The 18855-nt window shown below is 42.2% G+C and overlaps 1 protein-coding gene across 2 annotated transcripts in view; it reads right to left on the reverse strand.

Moving 5' to 3' along the window:
• Positions 1–237: 237 nt before the first annotated feature.
• The window catches only part of ptpn4a (protein tyrosine phosphatase non-receptor type 4a), a 70955-nt gene continuing 52337 nt past the window's right edge, over positions 238–18855 (reverse strand). The window contains exons 11-27 of one of the 2 annotated variants that reach the window (XM_058392354.1): positions 18516–18579; positions 16357–16529; positions 15925–15993; positions 14865–14999; positions 14459–14617; positions 11135–11288; positions 10069–10152; positions 9859–9915; positions 9578–9734; positions 8240–8406; positions 6155–6245; positions 6013–6074; positions 5768–5914; positions 4730–4858; positions 4496–4644; positions 4166–4301; positions 238–3775 (exon numbers count right to left, since the gene is read on the reverse strand). In XM_058392354.1, the coding sequence (XP_058248337.1) occupies positions 3692–3775; positions 4166–4301; positions 4496–4644; positions 4730–4858; positions 5768–5914; positions 6013–6074; positions 6155–6245; positions 8240–8406; positions 9578–9734; positions 9859–9915; positions 10069–10152; positions 11135–11288; positions 14459–14617; positions 14865–14999; positions 15925–15993; positions 16357–16529; positions 18516–18579 (2017 nt within the window). In that variant the 3' untranslated portion in view covers positions 238–3691. Of the gene's footprint in view, positions 3776–4165; positions 4302–4495; positions 4645–4729; positions 4859–5767; positions 5915–6012; positions 6075–6154; positions 6246–8239; positions 8407–9577; positions 9735–9858; positions 9916–10068; positions 10153–11134; positions 11289–14458; positions 14621–14864; positions 15000–15924; positions 15994–16356; positions 16530–18515; positions 18580–18855 lie in introns of both variants that reach the window. The other variant, XM_058392352.1, reaches the window with a different exon arrangement.

Genomic DNA, 18855 nt, shown 5'->3' on the forward strand with positions numbered 1-18855 from the left:
AGTTGCATGAGTAAGTTCATAGCTCTGGATTTTTATACATTTATTTTTTTTTAAAGATTCTTTAGGATGATTAAAAATGATAGTAGAGGAGTAGAAAGAAAGGCAGGAATTAAAAAAAGATGAGTGAAGTGAACAGCTGGTCTGATCGAAGCTTCGCACAAGCTGAACGGCCGTTGAACGTTTCCTCCGTCCACGGATTTATTCACACAGCACAGAGATACGAAACATGATGCAAAATTTTAAAAAAAGTGTCATCACATCCTCCTTTTTATTTTAAAGATATTTTAATATACAACATCATATTCACACTGTAGAATATTTACAAAATAAACAAGTGGCACAAGTTAATGACTTTCTTTCACAGGGGAACGGGGGGTGGGGGCAAAAAAGATAAATAGAAATGTCCACATCTTTAGAAATGTTAAATCGTGTATTTTAGTAGCTTCTATGACCGTCTCTGTTAAAAAGTGCCGCCCTTTTCAGCTAGGCGTGAGAGATTTATTTATATATATTTTTATATATATATATATATATATATATATATATATATATATATATATATATATATATATATATATATATATTTATTTATTTATTTATTTCTGAAAAAAAAAATCTACACCAAAACCTGAATCATTTGCTGGGTTGGTTTCTAAGCGGACATTCAACGACAGCGTAGCGATTGGTCCTGAAACCTGCTTCTGAACACGAGTGTATGAGAATAAACACAAACACGCTGAACTAATCCAAAGCAGAGACAGTGGAAGTTTACAGCACTTGGAGATTCGGCATCCTGATCCGACCGAGTGAGCTAGAGGTGTTCAGGGGACTGGTTTTTAAATCCCGATTCTATTTGCAGAAGGTTTCACTAATCCCGAGTGCTCCCACAAAACGTTTCATCAATCACTCCTGCTCCCACAGAGGATCTGAACCACAAGCACAGCCATTTTCACCAATCCCACCCACTCCCACAGCCATTTTCACCAATCCCACCCACTCCCACAGCCATTTTCACCAATCTCGCCTACTCCCACAGCCATTTTCATCAATCCTGCTCGTTAATTAAATAAAAAAAAAAAAATCCCACCCACTCCCACTTTCATCAGTCCCACCCACTAATTCAGAAAATTTGAATCCCACCCACTCTCAAAGCCATTTTTATCAATCTCGCCCACTAATTCAGAACATTTTTAATCCCACCCACTCCCATAGCCATTTTTATCAATTCCACCCACTCCCACTTTCATCAACCCCGCTCACTAATTCAGAAAGCTTAAATCCTGCGCACTCTCACTACCATTTTCATCAATCCTGCCCACTAATTAAAAAAAAAAAAAATTAAATCCCACCCACTCATACTGCCATTTTTTTAATCAATCCCCTCTACTAATTTAGAAAATTTTACCAATCACCACTTACTCCTACAGAAACTTTGCTAGATCCAGCCCACGAATGCAGAAATTTTCAACCAATTCCCTTGCACGCTGCTGCAAAAAATCTTAACTAATCCCACAGGCTCCTGCTGAAATTGTCGTCAATCCCGCCTGCACTCACAGAACAGCAGGATTGATTAATCCTTCTCACTAGTCCAGAAATTTCACCAATCCCGCTCAGAAAGTCTGATCAATCCTGCAAAAACTTGGACTAATCCCACCAGGTTTTAGGCGATTCTGCTTCCTCCTACAGAAAAGACTAAAAGATTAATCCTGCTCAATGTTGCCTCATGTTTCATTAATCCCACATGGCATGATGGAATTTCTAATGACCATATGAGTCATATGATCAATCACCAACATGAGCAATCCAGCATGTTGTGTACATAAACGTAGCCTCTGTGTGTCTGCGCACTTATTGTTGGCTATCTTGGGATCCAGTCCAGCTGCACACCTCTAGTATGGCCTGACTGGGGGGACATGGGCTTGTTGAACAGGTAAAAAATAGGGGCGTTTCCTGTACAAAGCGTTTCAGTCTGAAGGAGGAAGTCTCAGGAAGCTGAGGAAACAGAGACTAATTCAGCTGAATGCCTAAAGCTGGACTCCTAGTAAGACCTGAACACACCAAGACAGGGCTATATGTGAGCACACACACTCACTCTCCAGCAATGTATGGAGTCAGATGCTGTGTTGCATGTGCACCAGTGCGTCCACTGAGTCACGATCTCCGCTCGCTGCTTCAGGCAGGAAGTGAACAAACCAGCCACTCTCACGAACAAGCCTGCACACGAATACGCCGTCTCTTTCATCCTGTTTGTGTGTGTTCGTATCACACACATTTCCTGTACTGTATTTTTGTTAGTTTGACCTTTATCACACTTGTATGCATTGAGACGTTTTTTAAAATCTAAATTAAAAAAAAAAAAAAAAGCAGAAAAGTGTCCACTGAACTTTTCAGTGAGCAGAAACTCTATCAGGTTAAAAGCTTCATTTCGAGGACATTTCTGAGAACAAGCAGCTGTGATCATTCATTTAAAGCACAGATCGAGGCAGAGCTCAGATATGAGAAACAGACGGTTTAAGATATCTCTTGGTCGGAGAGGCGACAGGAGCTGATTGATAACGAGCAACATTCTTTTGGACCTGAGGAGGCCTGTCCTTACGGCTCTAAGATCAGGAATCGCGGCTAGCTGTGCTGTTTAGGCAACTTGAAGAGGCACAAATGGAAACAGCCAGGCATGCCCATGTCTCCACACACACACACACACACACACTCTTCCCAGACTGACAGTAGTCTTTACACTCTTGTTAAGACAGCTTTATGTGTTAAGCTTTTAAAAAGTACGAGTGATGAGCTCTAAACGAGACATGCCCCCTGTCTGACGCCGTCGGAGCCGTGAACAGCGAGCGCAGTCGCTTAGGATTACGGGAGAGGAGGAAAATACAAGCTGAAGATTTGTAACATGAAACAAAAGTGCTCTAGGTTTCCTGGCAACTGTGTGGATTTCAATAAAATGGAGGATGCTAATAAATAAAAAGCACTCGTTACCGACGCTGAGGGTAAGATAACAAGCTGCTGGCTGTCCTCATCTGGAATAATGAAGTAACGGGTGGGAAAGGGGAACTAAAACATCCTTATTAAAACTCCAAAACGCATAGCGTGGATGATTTGTTGTCTATCAGCAAGATGAGCACAATTTCATAGGAGCAACACACTCATGGGCCTGCCCTTGTGTACTTACATATATGGCACCACAGCAATCTGAAAATTTTCCATATGAACCCTGAACACTCAAAGTCTCAGAGTACCAGCGTTTGCTTGTTTTTTTTTCTTTCTCCCATTTTCGTGAAGCTTGGCGAATTGTTCAGTTGCCAGTGTAAAGTGCAATAGTGCTTGGTTTTAAATGTCCTGTGTAAGCGTCTAGCTTAAGAATGCTTCTCTTCCGACGCGTCCCCTCTGGGTCTTCACAGAGCTTCGAAGAAGTGTGCTTTACCCAAATGATCTCACACTCTGAACCTCACCTCAAGCATCATGATGACTGACCTCTCACGCTCTACAAGGCATTAAAGCACCATGATTTCTCTTCCTGTCACATGGTGGTGACTGACTGCTTGGAGATAAATATCACCTGCGACCATTGTGTGATAAAACAGCGTTTTTGTTCAGCACACTTCTTCAAGGCCCTGCAGTGGTGCTGGTTCTGGGGATCATCGACAGGTGAAGCTTGGTGACGTGATGGTGAAAGCTGGCGTCCCTGTTAGTCAGACTTGAAGAGCATGGACTTGACCAGGTTCTCCTCGTACACCTTCAGAATGGCCTCACACACAAACTTGAACTGGCTCTGAGGAGAAAGTACAGAGTAGCGTACACATGAGCGAACCGGAGACCTAAGTAATAGGTATATTATTAAAGCACTGGTCTGTTTGTAAGTGTGTGTGCTGGTGCGCTTTCTGAAATATCAGCTCTTTTTGTTTTCCCATGTCTAATTAGTAGCCTTCCCTGCTCCCAGCCTCTGGGCAAGCTGCCTTCATTAAGGCATTGCATAGGATAACTAAATTATCCCCACTGCTGCTGCTCCATTAACATACTCCACCATATGCTCGAAGAGAAGTGACTGAGAGAGCTTTTTTTATGTAGAATTTATTTAGCATAAAAAAATATATTTCAGATTATAAAAGACTCACTACAGCAATAGATAGGGTGTGTGTGAATGTGTAGAGAGACGACTCACAGGGGTCTGGATCATCATGGCCCGCTGGTCCCTCATGGTTCTCACGATGTCCAGCGGATACACAGGCTGACTGCACTCCATTAGACACATCGCTGTCTCCATGGTGATGAGCACTCCCGTCCGGCCAATCCCAGCGCTGGCCAGAGAGACAGGAGGGGGGGAGAGAAAGAGAGAGAGAGAGACAAAGAGATAAAAATGGTAAAATGGTGGAAATCTGCCAAGAAGTCTTTGTAAGGACAATAGTAACCGTGCAGCACAGAGCCAGAGCTGCCTGACAGACGACCTTCCACATTCCCACTCTTAATTATTCAGAATACTCGCTTCCCTTACCTGCAGTGGACGACAACCGGCTCGTCTTTTCTCGCTCTTTTACTCCGCACCAGGGCAACAAAGTCCAGGAAGTCAGTGGAGTCGTCTGGCACCCCGTGGTCCGGCCAGGCCAGGTACTGGATCTGAGTCAGCTCCCTGCTTTCTTCCGTCTGAAGCAGTAATAATCAACAACTCACATGTTTTACCAATCAAATCATACCATATACAAGTGTGTTTGTTTGTTTGTTTTTTTACCTCTGTGTGTGTCAGGGTCATGTCTCGAACCAAGAAGGCAGAGTTTCCTTCCTCAGTATGACAGGAAACCTGGAAGCCACCATAGGTAGCACTACCTGAGGGATTGGGCCAGTACTGATGACACTTCACCTGTAGGAACAGAGCAGGGATTAGTCCAGGACCAGGACCAGGACCAGGACAGTGACTGGATATAGGGATACAAACATGTCATGTCCTTTCTTCTTTATTTTAGCTCTCACTTATCAATCACTGCTTATAATATTAGACTCACACTACTGGCATTTATATTCACTTTACAGTAGCTGGTGTTTCATCTACAGAAAGGAGCTGAAAAATTTACTGAACCTGTATAATATGGCTGCCTATTGCCTTATTATAATTTTAGCTTTTCTTCTCCCAGTTATTTTTATACTTAGTTTTGGGATTATATAGACCCTTTTTCTGTTAATAAACATTGTGACAGTTTTTTTTTGTGGGCAGAGCTTAGGTGGAGGCAGAATGATTTCCCTGACTGCTTTACAAGTGGTAGTGGTATCAGGTTTAACGAAATTTACATATCAGCAGTGTGAGATCAACCTCAGAGCTTTATCACGCAGCACAGTGACTTATTCAGAGCAATCTTTACATGTGACTAATGATCCATGTTCCAAAGGAGTCCAAAATGTTTGGTTGAAATGCACCTCTAGGGGGTGCTACAGCTCACAAACTAATAAAACTGCTTCTTTTTTTTTCACTTTTTTTTAAAATTTAACATGGTTCACCTAATAACGCATAAACAGATCTGATCGATAAACTGCCGGACAGGAAGTGAAGCAATATCTGAGCAGTGGGGTTTGGCATCAAATTTTGGATATCTCCATGGAAACAAGCTCTGGTGATCTTCAGGTCTTTCTGTCGGATGGGGAATAATGAGCCAGAGGTGTAAGAACTGCTGCCACACACCCAGAGGATGTAGATGATTAATGAGTTGTTTTAGTGACTCTGTAATGAATCATTTTGATGCATTCCAAAACCCCATGCTTTGAAGCACACACTCACCCGGCCTCGCTCCACCTGAGTGGTGAGCATGACCACCATGGAGGATCCCTGCTCCCAGGTCATCTGCCAGAAGTCAGTGCATGTATTGGGTAAGGGCCCCTGGCAGGCGATATATCGGTTGATGATACTGGAAGCGGGAATTTCCATCTGAAAGATTTCCCAATCATAGAGATACTCAATAAACTCTATAGCATTAAAAATAACTGAACGACAGAAAAATGCATTAATAAAAAACAACGACTCACATTGATGTAATTTGCGTTGATGTAGTCATCTGTGCCTTTCAATATGACGCGTGTGGCATCGTCTGAGGAACACATTAACAGCATGTGGTAAATATTAGAGTCTCAGCTTTGACAGAGATGGTCAGGATACGAGGATACTCACAGGGTGAGATGTCTCTGTAGCGGTTTTTGGAGATGTTCTGAGGTAACTTGGCACATGACATGGTCATTCCAGGCCTTTTACGGTAGAGTTGCTACAAATAAATAAATAAATAAATCAGTGAAAATCCTTTCATCACTCCATAACCAGGCGTAGTGGTGGCATAGAAACACTCCAAGCCTTCTGGGATCATTTAATTACGTCCGAGAGAGGAGTCATTTAACATTTGGAGCTTTATATTTAACAAACGCTGTTAGAGCAATCTCAGGAGAAAACGACAGACAACATGTAACAGAAAATAAGGCCTGAGGATCTTCACGGCTCTTTTAATCAACAGTAAACACATGTTCCTGTTCAGGCTGGGAGTCATCTTTCTAAAGATTTCCAAAGAGATATAATGCTTTCATATAATCTAAAATATATAATATAAGCTTATCAGCTTAATATATGAGCTTTTGGTTGCTGTTACAGAAAGGATGTTACATTATTTACTGTCCAGTGTAATGAGGATGAGGTTCCCTTCTGAGCCTGGTTCCTCTCAAGGTTTCTTCCTCATCACCACCACCTCATGCTCTTCAATAGGGATAAAATTAGTAATTTGACTCCATCATGGCTGACCCTGCGCTCTGACCCCAAACCCCAAGGATGGGATATGCAAAGAAAGATTTTCACTGTGCAGTAATGTATATGTGACAAAGACAACTTAACTTTAACTTATTATCTACTGTTAATGATCATTTATAGCAGTGTGACAGGAAATAACTGTGTAAAACAAGTGAAGGTTGCCAGGTCTGTATTCCTTAATTGGCTGGAACAAGCTCGCTGTGTGAACACACAATCAAACAGGAAGTGATATTGGAGTCTGTTTGATTAAAGACAGGAAGTAATAGGAAGTACTTGGAGATACGGTCACATCCTGGGAAACGCCTCGTTGCTGTTTCAGTGTTTGCGTAACCTCGTGTGGTTTAAAGCTTAAAGCAACTCTGAAGATCTCTCACTGCGTAAGGATATTTACACTCTACAGATCTTTACTGAAACTCTGGCATGTTTCCCTCATTTTATTTATTTATTTCCTGGAAACCGTCCACTACATTCTAACGGGTTTGGTATGTTTATATCTACATCTTTACTCCCGAATTTCCTGTAGAGCAGTGTAACTCCCACAATCAGAGGAAGAAGATCTAGTTTAGAGAGAATTTCTACACACAGCTGGGCTCATGATGCAAGCCAAATTCATCCATCTCTCAGACTGGAGCTTTAAATTGAAACTGAAACTTCCTGAATCCAAACCAGATCAGAGCTATTCAACTAAAGTTTTCATTTCATTTCATTGTCTTATCTGATCTATTCTCGGGTCACGGGGAGCCTGTGCCTATCTCAGGTGTCATAGGGCATCAAGGCAGGATACACCCTGGACGGAGTGGCAACCCATCACAGGGCGCACACACACACACACTCATTCACTCACGCAATCCACACTACGGGCAATTTAGAGACTCCAATCAGCCTAGTAGCAAGTCTTTGGACTGTGGGAGGAAACCATAGCACCCGGAGGAAACCCACCAAGCACGGGGAGAACATGTAAACTCCACACATACAGTTAGCAGGAGCGAGACTCGAACCCAGGTGAAGGTGTGAGGCAAACGTGCTAACCACTAAACCACCATGCCACCTTTTCAACTAAAGTTTAACATAAAATTTATCATATATGGCAACATTTATCCTTTAATGCTTAACTATAACCGATTAATTCACAAATTAATAATAATAAATATAATAAACACTTCTAGGGCACTGGTGGCTCAGTGATAGGTTTCTCGCCTACCATGCAATGCGAAACCCCTGCAGAACCAAAGGCACGGTTTTAAACAAGTCGTTCATTTCTGCTCCAGTATTGTTTGAGTTTTTTATTTAACTGACAGTAAACAACCCCTGATCTAGGCGACCTTTAAACCTCACAGAGCTTCAGACATAAATTTGGAAGACTAGAGCTTAAACAGAACATTCTCTAGTTAAAGAACAACACGAGCGAATACATCATCAATCCGTTTGCATAAAGCCGTCCTCCAGCATCGGTGCCAGACTCACGTCAAACTGAGCGAGCAGAGCTCCACTGCTCAGGCCTTCTTTCAGCTGCTGCATGGAGTCTCTCCAGGCGTCCTGATCCAGCTCTGATGGGTCCGAGGGCGATTTGGCTGGGATGTACTGGAAATCAGGCTCCATCTCCAGCTTATCCTCCACCACATCATAGATCGCTAAAAATGTGGGGAAAAAAACAAAATAAAAACAAGAAAACACTCAGTTTGGACCAAATAAAGGATTTAGATCTATATTTTATATAGTGGAAATTCTAAATAGTTTACACATTTTTCCATGAATGAATCAAGAAGGAACTGCTCAAGAACCAATAAGGTGCATTTCAGATAGATAAATCATCATTTGATTACAGGATTTATTTATTTATTTATTTTTAATCACAGCCGTTATACAAGGATCATTTACACAGTTCTGACTGAAATAAGGTACTTTGTGGAACTAAAGGGAACCATATAGTTCTTGTAGAGGTGTAAATGATAGAAAAAAAACCCCACAACACATCCACAGAGCTAAAGCTATACCTAAACAACAAAAAGCAAATCTGGAAACTTTTTTTTGCTCAAATTTTTATTAACGTAAATGTGGTGTTTAAAACCAAGTCAGTTCCACAGCCTTTTAAGTCACTTCACTGCTGGAGTAAGCTGGAGTACTCTCTCTCTCTCTCCCATTCAGTTAGTCACTAATCCTCCTCCACAGAAAAGTACCCACTCTGGTGCCTTCAAGAACTAAATAAAGCTCCTGAATTCTCATCCAGGAACTAATATTGACCCTAGTGGAAATGTGGCTAAAGACCTGAAAAAAAATGTACACACTGACCGAGCACTTTATTAGGAACACTATATTAATAACGGGTAGGCCTTTGGTTTTGGTCTAAAACCAGCATATCTCCACAGTGTGGATTCCATAAGATGCTGGAAACATTCCTTTGAGATTCTGGTCATGCAGTTCCTTCAGCTTTCAGGTGCACAGATGGTTCTACCAGTCTGAGACGACTTTTGCTTTCAGTATAAAGCCATTAGAAGATGTTGAGAGAAAATCTAAGGAGATCAGCAGTTCATCTGGCACCAGCAATCATTCCACAGTCAAAAATCAACAACCTGAGATCACATTTTTAATATATGTGTTGCACTGCTGCCACATGATTGGCTGATTAGATAACTGCATGAACACGTAGTGGTCCAGGTGTTCCTAATAAAGTGCTCCGAGAGTGTATATACCACAGATATATAAACAAAAATGCATGCGCACACACACACACATACACACAGTGACCATGACAGTAAAAGATGATCAATGTTTTAAAACAATGTGCCGATGTTGATATCTCACCGTTGGGCCTGACCAGCAGGATTAGCTCCCCTGAGTGGCTTTCACAGCTGGACTTGATGGACATAACCACCTGGTCATGCGTGTGCTCAGAAACATCACGGCCGTTTATCATAACCACCTGATCACCCTCATTCAGCCGGGGCACACACAGATCAGCCTGTGAGGAAGAAAAGAACGGATAAGAAATACACTACATGAGCCGGCGTTAAGAGGAAGAAAAAAAAACCCTCATCAATGCTTTTCTCAGTGTCCCAATAACAGTGTGTATGATTAATCCTTACTGATGTTCCTGGAGCCACCCGAGACACAATAATCGGCATCTTCTGATCATAGCCCCCCTACAAGCATTCAGTCAAACGAGAAATGTGTGACATAACCGTGACTCAATCATTCTTGTCTTTCTGGAAAATTAAAATATATATATATATATATATATATATATATATATATATATATATATATATATTATATAAAATATGAGACAATCTTACCGTAACATTGAATCCAAATCTGCCATTTTCATCCGGTTTCATCTTGATCAGAACAAGATTATCATGCGGAACAACACCATTGAGCTGAAGGAAAGAAAAGCAATTTGACACACTGAAGAACTGAAGAAATACTTTACTGGTTTAAATAACAGCACTTATTATAACACTTCTATAACAGAGCAAAGCAAAAGTTTGGCGTAATAAACAGCGTCAGTGTTTTTCTGACCACTATGACCACAGTCCCACCCACTTAATTTCTACTGGAATGTGAGACCAGTTCATAGGTCAAAGTTCAGCTGGATAAATTTGGTGCAAAGTAAAGGTGGCACAAGTGAGAAGTGAGTCCTTTTCCTTTTGATAAATTGCACCCAAATAATTTTAATCAGCTTGACCGCTGCTGAGAAAACAAACTGTTTTCAAAGTTTATCAACAAAGCATGCCATTAAAACCCGTGTCTAAACCAGAGACGTGGGAAGTGATATTCAAATTTGTCCTAATATCATTGGAATACTAATTTAATTACTTCTTTCCCCCCACTATTTGGTCTCCCCAGTTTGATCTAACTCTCCCTTATCACAAGTGTGGGTAAAGCAGCAGCAGCTACAAAACACATGATTGCTTTGAGACACATGAAACCAACCGCAGTACTTTTTTAAAATGACCAGAATCCCGGGCAGCATAACACACTCTGAGGAAAGTGCTGTCCTTCCTTTTCTAAATACCTGAGCTCGCAGATGCTCATAACTAGCTAGCGTCTCTCTGAACCTTAGTGGAGTGACGGTACAGTCCATTAAGTGGTCTCTCGACTCTCAGCCACTCCAGGGTTCGAGTGTGTTATCTCTCGAAGGTAGAACAGACATTTTACTGAATGGAATTAACCAAGAATGTCTTAAAAATGCTGAGAAATATCAACAGCTGAGAAAAGATCTTTATCTTGTATGCTTATGAAGTCTCCAGCCCGGCTCCTGGTCCAGCACTCCCGATGCAGCAAGACAACTCGGCTAATTAACAGGCATTCCTGGGGCTAGTGCGTGTACGTATTTTGTGCTATGTGTTTGTCACATACCGTTGTCTTGTCTGTTGCCATGGGGATGTCGTACATCTCGTTGATGTGGTTGTCCAGCTCCTGCTGAGAGTGCGAGAGGATGAGCTGACTCAGGTTCTTCCTGGACTGCTTGGGTGGCAGTGCTGGTGGTGGCCCTTCTACACATTCCGGAGAGCTGAGGGAACAATTTACAGAGATGGAAATGATTAGGAAAAGGTTGAATGAAAGAAAAAGTGCAAATCTTTGTGTGCAAAATTTTCATCAAACCTCCTCAGCATGGATCGCTCCATTCATTATACACAAGTACAGCTATAATGATCTGCTGAATTACACAACAAATTGTTCCAGCTCTGTCAGTGTGTTGATGTTGAAGTACTGCTTCCATAAAGCCCAGTAGCACAGGATGGGGTGACAGAAGCACAAGCAATCTTGGCATATGCCTCGGTGCATGCCAGCTGGCATCCAGGATAAAGCTAGTGCCATTGTGCTCTTGGGAAAGCCTCTTAACCCCAGTGGCTCTGGGAGAACAGCTTTGCACTTTTCTAATGTAAAGTCAGTTTGGAGAAGGAGGAAGAATAAGACACGCATACTGGTATTGTGTACAGAAACCATTAGCTCTGTTCTGTGAGGGTTGTCTCTGGGATCTGGGAGCAACCATCAGGCCAGCAGTGTGAGTGTAGCAACACACACACACACACACATATATACATACATGTAATGTGTGTGCAGTGAGCATAGAGCTTCAGTGTATTTTAAATTTCTTTAAGTGAAGTCTAATGATTTTATATATCGTTTTTTTTAGTAACATGCCAGAGGTGGACATCAGCATGAAGACACCTAGTATAAAGGTTGTTGTGGTGACTGTATAGCTCTCAGAGCTGTGAATTTGGTCAATTCAACTGGAAAGTAACATAAAAATTCAATAAGTAAAGGAAACATTGAATAAAAGTGCTTAAGAATACACACACACACTCACTTACACGCTCACACACACGCTCACACACTCAACACACACATTTTTAAATTCTCACACACACACACATTTTTAAACTCTCTCTCTCACACACACACACACACATAATTGAAAATTATTAAACTACAGTAATAAACTACAACAATAATTCTGGCGGAAAAGTCGAATCCTTACACACACATGCACATACACACTCAGTGTTATGTCCAGTATGTAGATGTGTACGGCTGAGTGACCAGGCAGAGCTGCTGCTGTGTACCCGCTGTGAGAGCAGGTGGTTATGTCATCCTTTGGAGTAGCGAGTGAGAGAAGAGTGAAAGATCAGTCAGCGGTGGTTCTGTTAAACGCTTCAGTTGAGCCCGGCTTCCTGCGTGCTTCTGTCTTTAGGAACTTTCGGGAACGAGCTCTGCAGCTAATTCCAGATAAAACTCAAACGGTCTGCTGGCTGTCCTCTTAGACCGGTACACAAAACCTTCATTAATCTTTATAGTCCTATTGTTCCTAGGCAATCGGTACAAATGAACTTAATGCGCATGAAACAACCTAAAGCCCTGAGACGGTCTCCTGCACTCTGATGGCTTTATCCAGGGAAAAGGTGTAAAATAAACAGAAGTCAGTTTAAGAGCGACGGACACAAAGGGGAGAGGTAAGGAGGGCTAAAAGGGGGATTTATTCCACTGTTCGGTTTGATCAGTGTGCAAAAACAACCACATGGCAAGAAAATATCTGCCCAGGTCATTAGGTTTAAGTATAGTATATAGCAGTGGCACTCGACGGGGCACAAAAGGAGCGCTGCCTGTTTTCCACTCACCAAAGCGATACACCGGTCGCTCTGAAAACAGTAAACACTTTTTACAGCTCGTCTCGCTGCACTCGCCTCCCATCTGAGACTGTTTAATAACAGTGACGGAGCACGTGAACCGTAATTGTGAGCCGCAGATGCAACAAAACAGAGGCTCTTAGCAATAGCAAAAACAGACGCGGAGAAGTCGTGGTGCAGAATCAAGACTCGCTCCTGACCACACTCCAGGGCTGTGCAGGCTTTTTGTTTTCCATGTTCAAACGCAAAATTGCTAACCTTTCAAACTGCAAGCCACCATTACAGCCAGAAGCGTGTGACCTTTGGGATTTCCACGTTTTGAAATAAGCAGAAAATGACTTCAAAAAGCTTGACGGTTGTGCTAATGTAGTTTCTGACCTCCATTTGTAAACATTTCATCAATGTGTCCAGGGAAAAAAAAGAAGGCTGTAGTGTTTCTCTCCTTCACCGGGTTCTGGATTCAACTGCATTTGTTGTGGGTTTTGAATTATTCACAGTGAACGGATCATGTGTTCTACACCAAGACGAACAGGTCCTTCAGAATCCAGCAGCAGCAGATTGTCTGTAAAGGATGTCTTCTTGTGTGAAGTCGATTTTCTTTATGTCGGCTTGTTAGGGTCGTTAGCTTGTTAGCCAACTAATCATGTCATTTTTTTAAAGTCTGGTTGACACTAGGGGTGTGTCGTGTGAAAAAGTCGTACAAGCTGGAGGATTTTACTTTCATGCACCTAGCTACGAAGCTTGAGGTAGGAACAAGCGGTCAGATATGAAGATGGTCAGGGTTACCAGGATTTAAAGTAGGCGACGAGTAGTTTTGGGGGGATTTTGAGAAATAGAGCTACATTTCATAGAAAATATCGCAGGCAGGTACAAAGGAATGTATGAGGGGCTTTATGAAAACAGTCCAGAGGACATCTCTAGGTGAGAAGAATTATGAAATTAAAGGGATATACAGTAGCTTAAGCAGAGGAACTGTCAGAGCCAGAATGAATGAATGAATGAATGAATGAATGAATAAATAAATAAACAGAATAGAATAAAATAAAATACACCCAAAACAAATAAATAAATATCCACAAATAAATAAATAAAATAAAATAAATGAATATCCCCGTAACGAATAAATAAAATGCCCCCCCCCAAATATCCCCAAATTAATAAAATAAAATAAAATAAATTCTGGCTCAAGTTTACTACAGTTAATAAATACAGATGCTTGACTCATCCTTTTAGACCCCTAATGTGGTCAAGTCATTGGACTACTGATCTGAAGGTTGTGAGTTTGAATCCCAGTTCCACCAAGCAGCCACTGCTGAGCCCCTGAGCTAGGCCCTTAACCCTCAATTGCTCATTTGTTTAAAAAATGAGATAAAAATGTAAGTCGCTCTGAATAAGGGCATCTGCCAAATGGCCAAAACATAAATGTAATTTATACTAGACTCTAACTGAGCAGCTATGATACAGTTACAGTTAGCAAATCTAAACAAATCTACTGTACGGTATAGAGTCAGCACTGTGTGGTATTGTGTTCCTGAAAGGCGAGGACACTCACGGCGAGGAGTCCAGGCTGATGCTGTTGGCTTGTGTGGATGAGGCTGATTTGTGGTTGGTGAAAGCAGGCAGGCTGGGCGAAGTGTGAATCATGTGCTCCACTAAATGTCCCATGGATGATGGCCGCTGCCGGGGCCCCTCTTGCACAAACAGAGAATTCCTACTGTGGGGATACAAAACATTCCGGTTTTTAACCTTCTTTAATTCACTGATGTAACAGTAGCAGTGCCAGCAAGAGTGAAGTCATCCAATAGATCCAAAATCTCCACAAATGCTACAGAGTTATGGCAGAATATATCTTCGATTGCATCACAACAATTCAAATCTCAGACGCTGGCTCAGCTGAACATTCCCTAACAAAATTTGAGCACAATGTTGAGGATGCTGGAGCTCAGGTATATACTCACTGGTTGGGGGTGCCAGGAGGAGAGCGGGTGGGTAAGCTCCGGGTCTCCAGCCTCTCCTCAGACACAGAGTTCCTGCTCACTGCCTCCCAGTCGGTCACACCCATCAACTTCCTAGCCAGAGGCTTGCTTGGAGATCTGAGTGAATAGAAAACGCGTGTAATTATGCAGAGAAAATACCAACTGTGCCAATACAGAGGTAACGGTGAGCTGAGGAGTACTGAGCGATATGGCAGAAGGTAAACACCACAAGTACTTTTGTAGTGGATCTGGTTATATTTAAATAAATAAAGGTTATCAGAATGGCTAGCTTTTCTTGTACAGTTAATACGTTAGACGTTTGGACGATACAAATGTAATGTTTCAAACAAACGAGAACCTGGTGACATTATAACCTTCATTTCTACAGAACACTAATCCGAGGAAATGTGACTGAGGATACAAAGTTCAACTACAAAAGAACACAGTGAAATATACTACTACTAGCTTGAAATATACACTATATTGCCAAAAGTTTTAATTCTCTAATTCTAGCTCTAATTCATCCCCAAGGTGTTCTATCGAGTTGAGGTCAGGACTTTCTCCATACCAAATTCCTCCATACCAAACTCACTCATCCATGTATTTATGGACCTTGCTTTGTGCACTGGTGCTCATTCATGTTGAAACAGGAAGTGGTCATCCCCAAACTGTTAAGAGTTCCTTTCACTGGAACTAAGGGGCATCCCAAAACTTTTGGCAATATAGTGTATATATTAAAAAAAATATGCAAGTGAGTGAATATGTGTATCTGCAATCCAAAAAGTTTAAAAATTACCCATGTATATGTGTACTAGTTAGACTTTTGTGTCCTTTTGGGAAAACCGAATGAGGCAACAATATTTACTGTTCTGTGGGTGAGTTAAGGTCAAATGATAGCGTTCATTTTATCACTGTTGACTGTTTACTACTATATATCTATTTACTCTCACTGAAAAAGCTCTGACTTAAGAAGCATATTTTAAGATTAGTCCTTCACGACTAATCTTAAAATATCCTTCTTATATTTATCCTGAGAAAGTACCTGGCGAACACCCTGTCCTTGATTCCCTTCTCCTTGCCGTACTGCACCGATTGTGCTTCTGTCCTTCCGCTGTGAAGAAAGATATGTTTAATACCGTATTCAACAACTCACAGGAGAAAGCATTTTTCTTTACTGAGATGAGACTTTGGCAATTAGAAAGGTGTTTAGACTTTAATGATAGCCATCATTTAATTCCTGGTGGATCTGGAAAGCACGGCAAAGTACATGATTTTATTTAATTTCTTTTGAAAGGCTGCTTCATTTCGTTCTCCTGACCAAATAAAGGCGTGCTTGAAAGCTGAAAGCATCATCAATATTTTAAGTGTACAAACAAGGAAATATCATTTTTTCTGGTATTTCACACAGAGCTGACTCTACATCATACAGAGAAATGCAAATAATAGAAGTAGAACTCCTTCAGATTTCTCTTACGAGTAGCGGAATTTCGATCCCAAGCTGAAGTAATGCGAGAAGAAGTTCTTCTGAGGAGGTACGGGCTGGTCCAGCCGGAAGAAGGTGTGATGCTCCACGCAGGTCTTCCACAGGTTCTTGCAGGATCTGTAGTTCACCATGTTGAAGCCAAGTAACGTCTCTCGAGTCTCGGTCTGAAAGGAGGAGCAGATAAAGAAGAGGATGAGGAGATGAAGAAGGAAGGTAGTGGATATAATGTCTAAATGAACGTATAGAATCTGCTCCTCCATGTACAGCTCCTCCATCTACAGCTCCTTTATCTAAAGCTCCTCCATCTACAGCTCCTTTATCTAAAGCTCCTCCATCTACAGCTCCTTTATCTAAAGCTCCTCCATCTACAGCTCCTTTATCTAAAGCTCCTCCATCTACAGCTCCTTTATCTAAAGCTCCTCCATCTACAGCTCCTTTATCTAAAGCTCCTCCATCTACAGCTCCTTTATCTAAAGCTCCTCCATCTACAGCTCCATCTATAGAGCTCCTCCATCTACAGCTCCATCTATAGAGCTCCTCCATCTATAGAGCTCCTCCCATCTACAGCTCCTCCATCTATAGAGCTCCTCCCATCTACAGCTCCTCCATCTATAGAGCTCCTCCATCTACAGCTCCTCCAATCTAGGGCTCCTCCATCTACAACTCCTCCCATCTACAGCCCCTCCAATCTACAGCTCCTCCATCTATAGAGCTCCTCCATCTACAGCTCCTCCAATCTAGGGCCCCTCCATCTACAACTCCTCCCATCTACAGCCCCTCCAATCTACAGCTCCTCCATCTATGGCTCCTCCAATCTAGGGCTCCTCCATCTACAGCTTCTCCATCTACAGCTCCTCCATCTACACCTCTTGAAAGACCTATTAAATCTGAAGCGCTGGTCTTTGAGGCTCCATTGAGCACTGGGGATTACTTCAGGGGCAAAAAATACATTTCGCAGCAGTTTAGGGGGGTTTAAATCAAAGCACCATGACCCATGTCCACACACACACACACAGACACAGACAGAGTCTGAAGGGGTGTGTGTGTATGTTCAAGGGTGGAAAAAAATTTGGACCTACTCAGCCACACCGAGCCATCTGGTGATGAATTATGGATCATGACACCACTGAGTCGTGCTTTTAAAACAAGCGAGAGCAGGAAAGTGTGTGTGCATTATTCACACTGCTTGGGGTCGCTCATGGTCCTGTGTGCGTGACGTGCTGAAGGTGGAGGTGATGGCATGTGGGGATCCAGAGAAGTGCACATGTAAAGTGCATTATCTTGTCTTCATAATTAATAGGCTATAAACAAGCAGCAGCATCCCCTCTCTCTCTCTCTGTGTGTGTGTGTGTGTCTCTCTCTCTCTGGCTCTTATTCTCTTTGTCTCTCTCTCTTACTCTGTGTGTGTGTGTCTTTCTCTCTCTTTTGCTCTCTCTGTGTGTCTCTCTGTCTCACTCTCTTTGTGTCTCTCTTTGTCTCTCTCATTCTCTCTCTGCGTCTCTTTCATTGTCTTTCTCTTTGTGTCTCTCTCTCTCTTTCTCCCTCTTCCTGCCTCTTTCTCTCTCTTTCTGTTTCTATCTGTCTCTCCTTGTGTGCGTCTCTCTCTCACTCACTCTTTGTGTCTCTCTCTCTGTCTTTCCATCTCTGTGTCTCTGTTTCTCTCTCTCTCTGTGTCTGTCTCTCCTGCTCTTTCTGTGTCTCTCTCTCTGTGTCTATCTCTCTCTCTCTCTCTTGTGCGTGCTTGCTCGCTCTCTCTCACTCTCTCTCTCATATCAGTGTTGCTGATGGCAGGATAGCAATTATATTCAGCTGAAGCGGCGCTCAGCAGTGCTACGGGGGTCGATATGCTGCTTGGTGCGACACTGATGGTTCAACAAAGCACTTCATTAAAGTTGATTAGTGCCAATGATGAAAGCTAATGAAATACACAGAGCTGCTGCATGATAAAAATGTCCCTCTGTGTCCAAGCTCAGAAGAGAAATGAAATGTAAAGATAAACGATTCATCTGGTTTTCTATACGAGACGACTGGAACAGACTGACACTGAGGTCATGAGCCATGAAGCCACTATGCTGCTTTGAGGAATGATGGCGGTCAGATCTGTAAACTCTAGCCTAAATATAAGGACTGGAGTGAGAGTTAGAACTTACTGCTTCCTTTCTCAGCTGGATGAAAAACTGCTTGCATTTAAAAGAGATTTTCACAATTTTCAGCCTGGAAATGGGGGACAAAAAGAAAAAACAATTAAACACACACACACAGAGAGTCACAAACACCAGAAAAGCAACAGCAGCAATCACATGATCAAAGTTGCTCAAAATTTCCTGATGCCTCTTGACCCACTTAACACCGCCTCCACCCTCGCCCCCACCCCTACTGACAGCACTCCTATTAAAGCCTGAGTCATAGCCAGGCTAAATATATGCTGGATTATGAGGACACACACACACGCTCTAAAGCAGAGACACGCATTTACAAACTCGCATTTAC

Source organism: Hemibagrus wyckioides, linkage group LG06 (assembly GCF_019097595.1).
Source record: "Hemibagrus wyckioides isolate EC202008001 linkage group LG06, SWU_Hwy_1.0, whole genome shotgun sequence".
Taxonomy (NCBI): Eukaryota; Metazoa; Chordata; class Actinopteri; order Siluriformes; family Bagridae; genus Hemibagrus; species Hemibagrus wyckioides.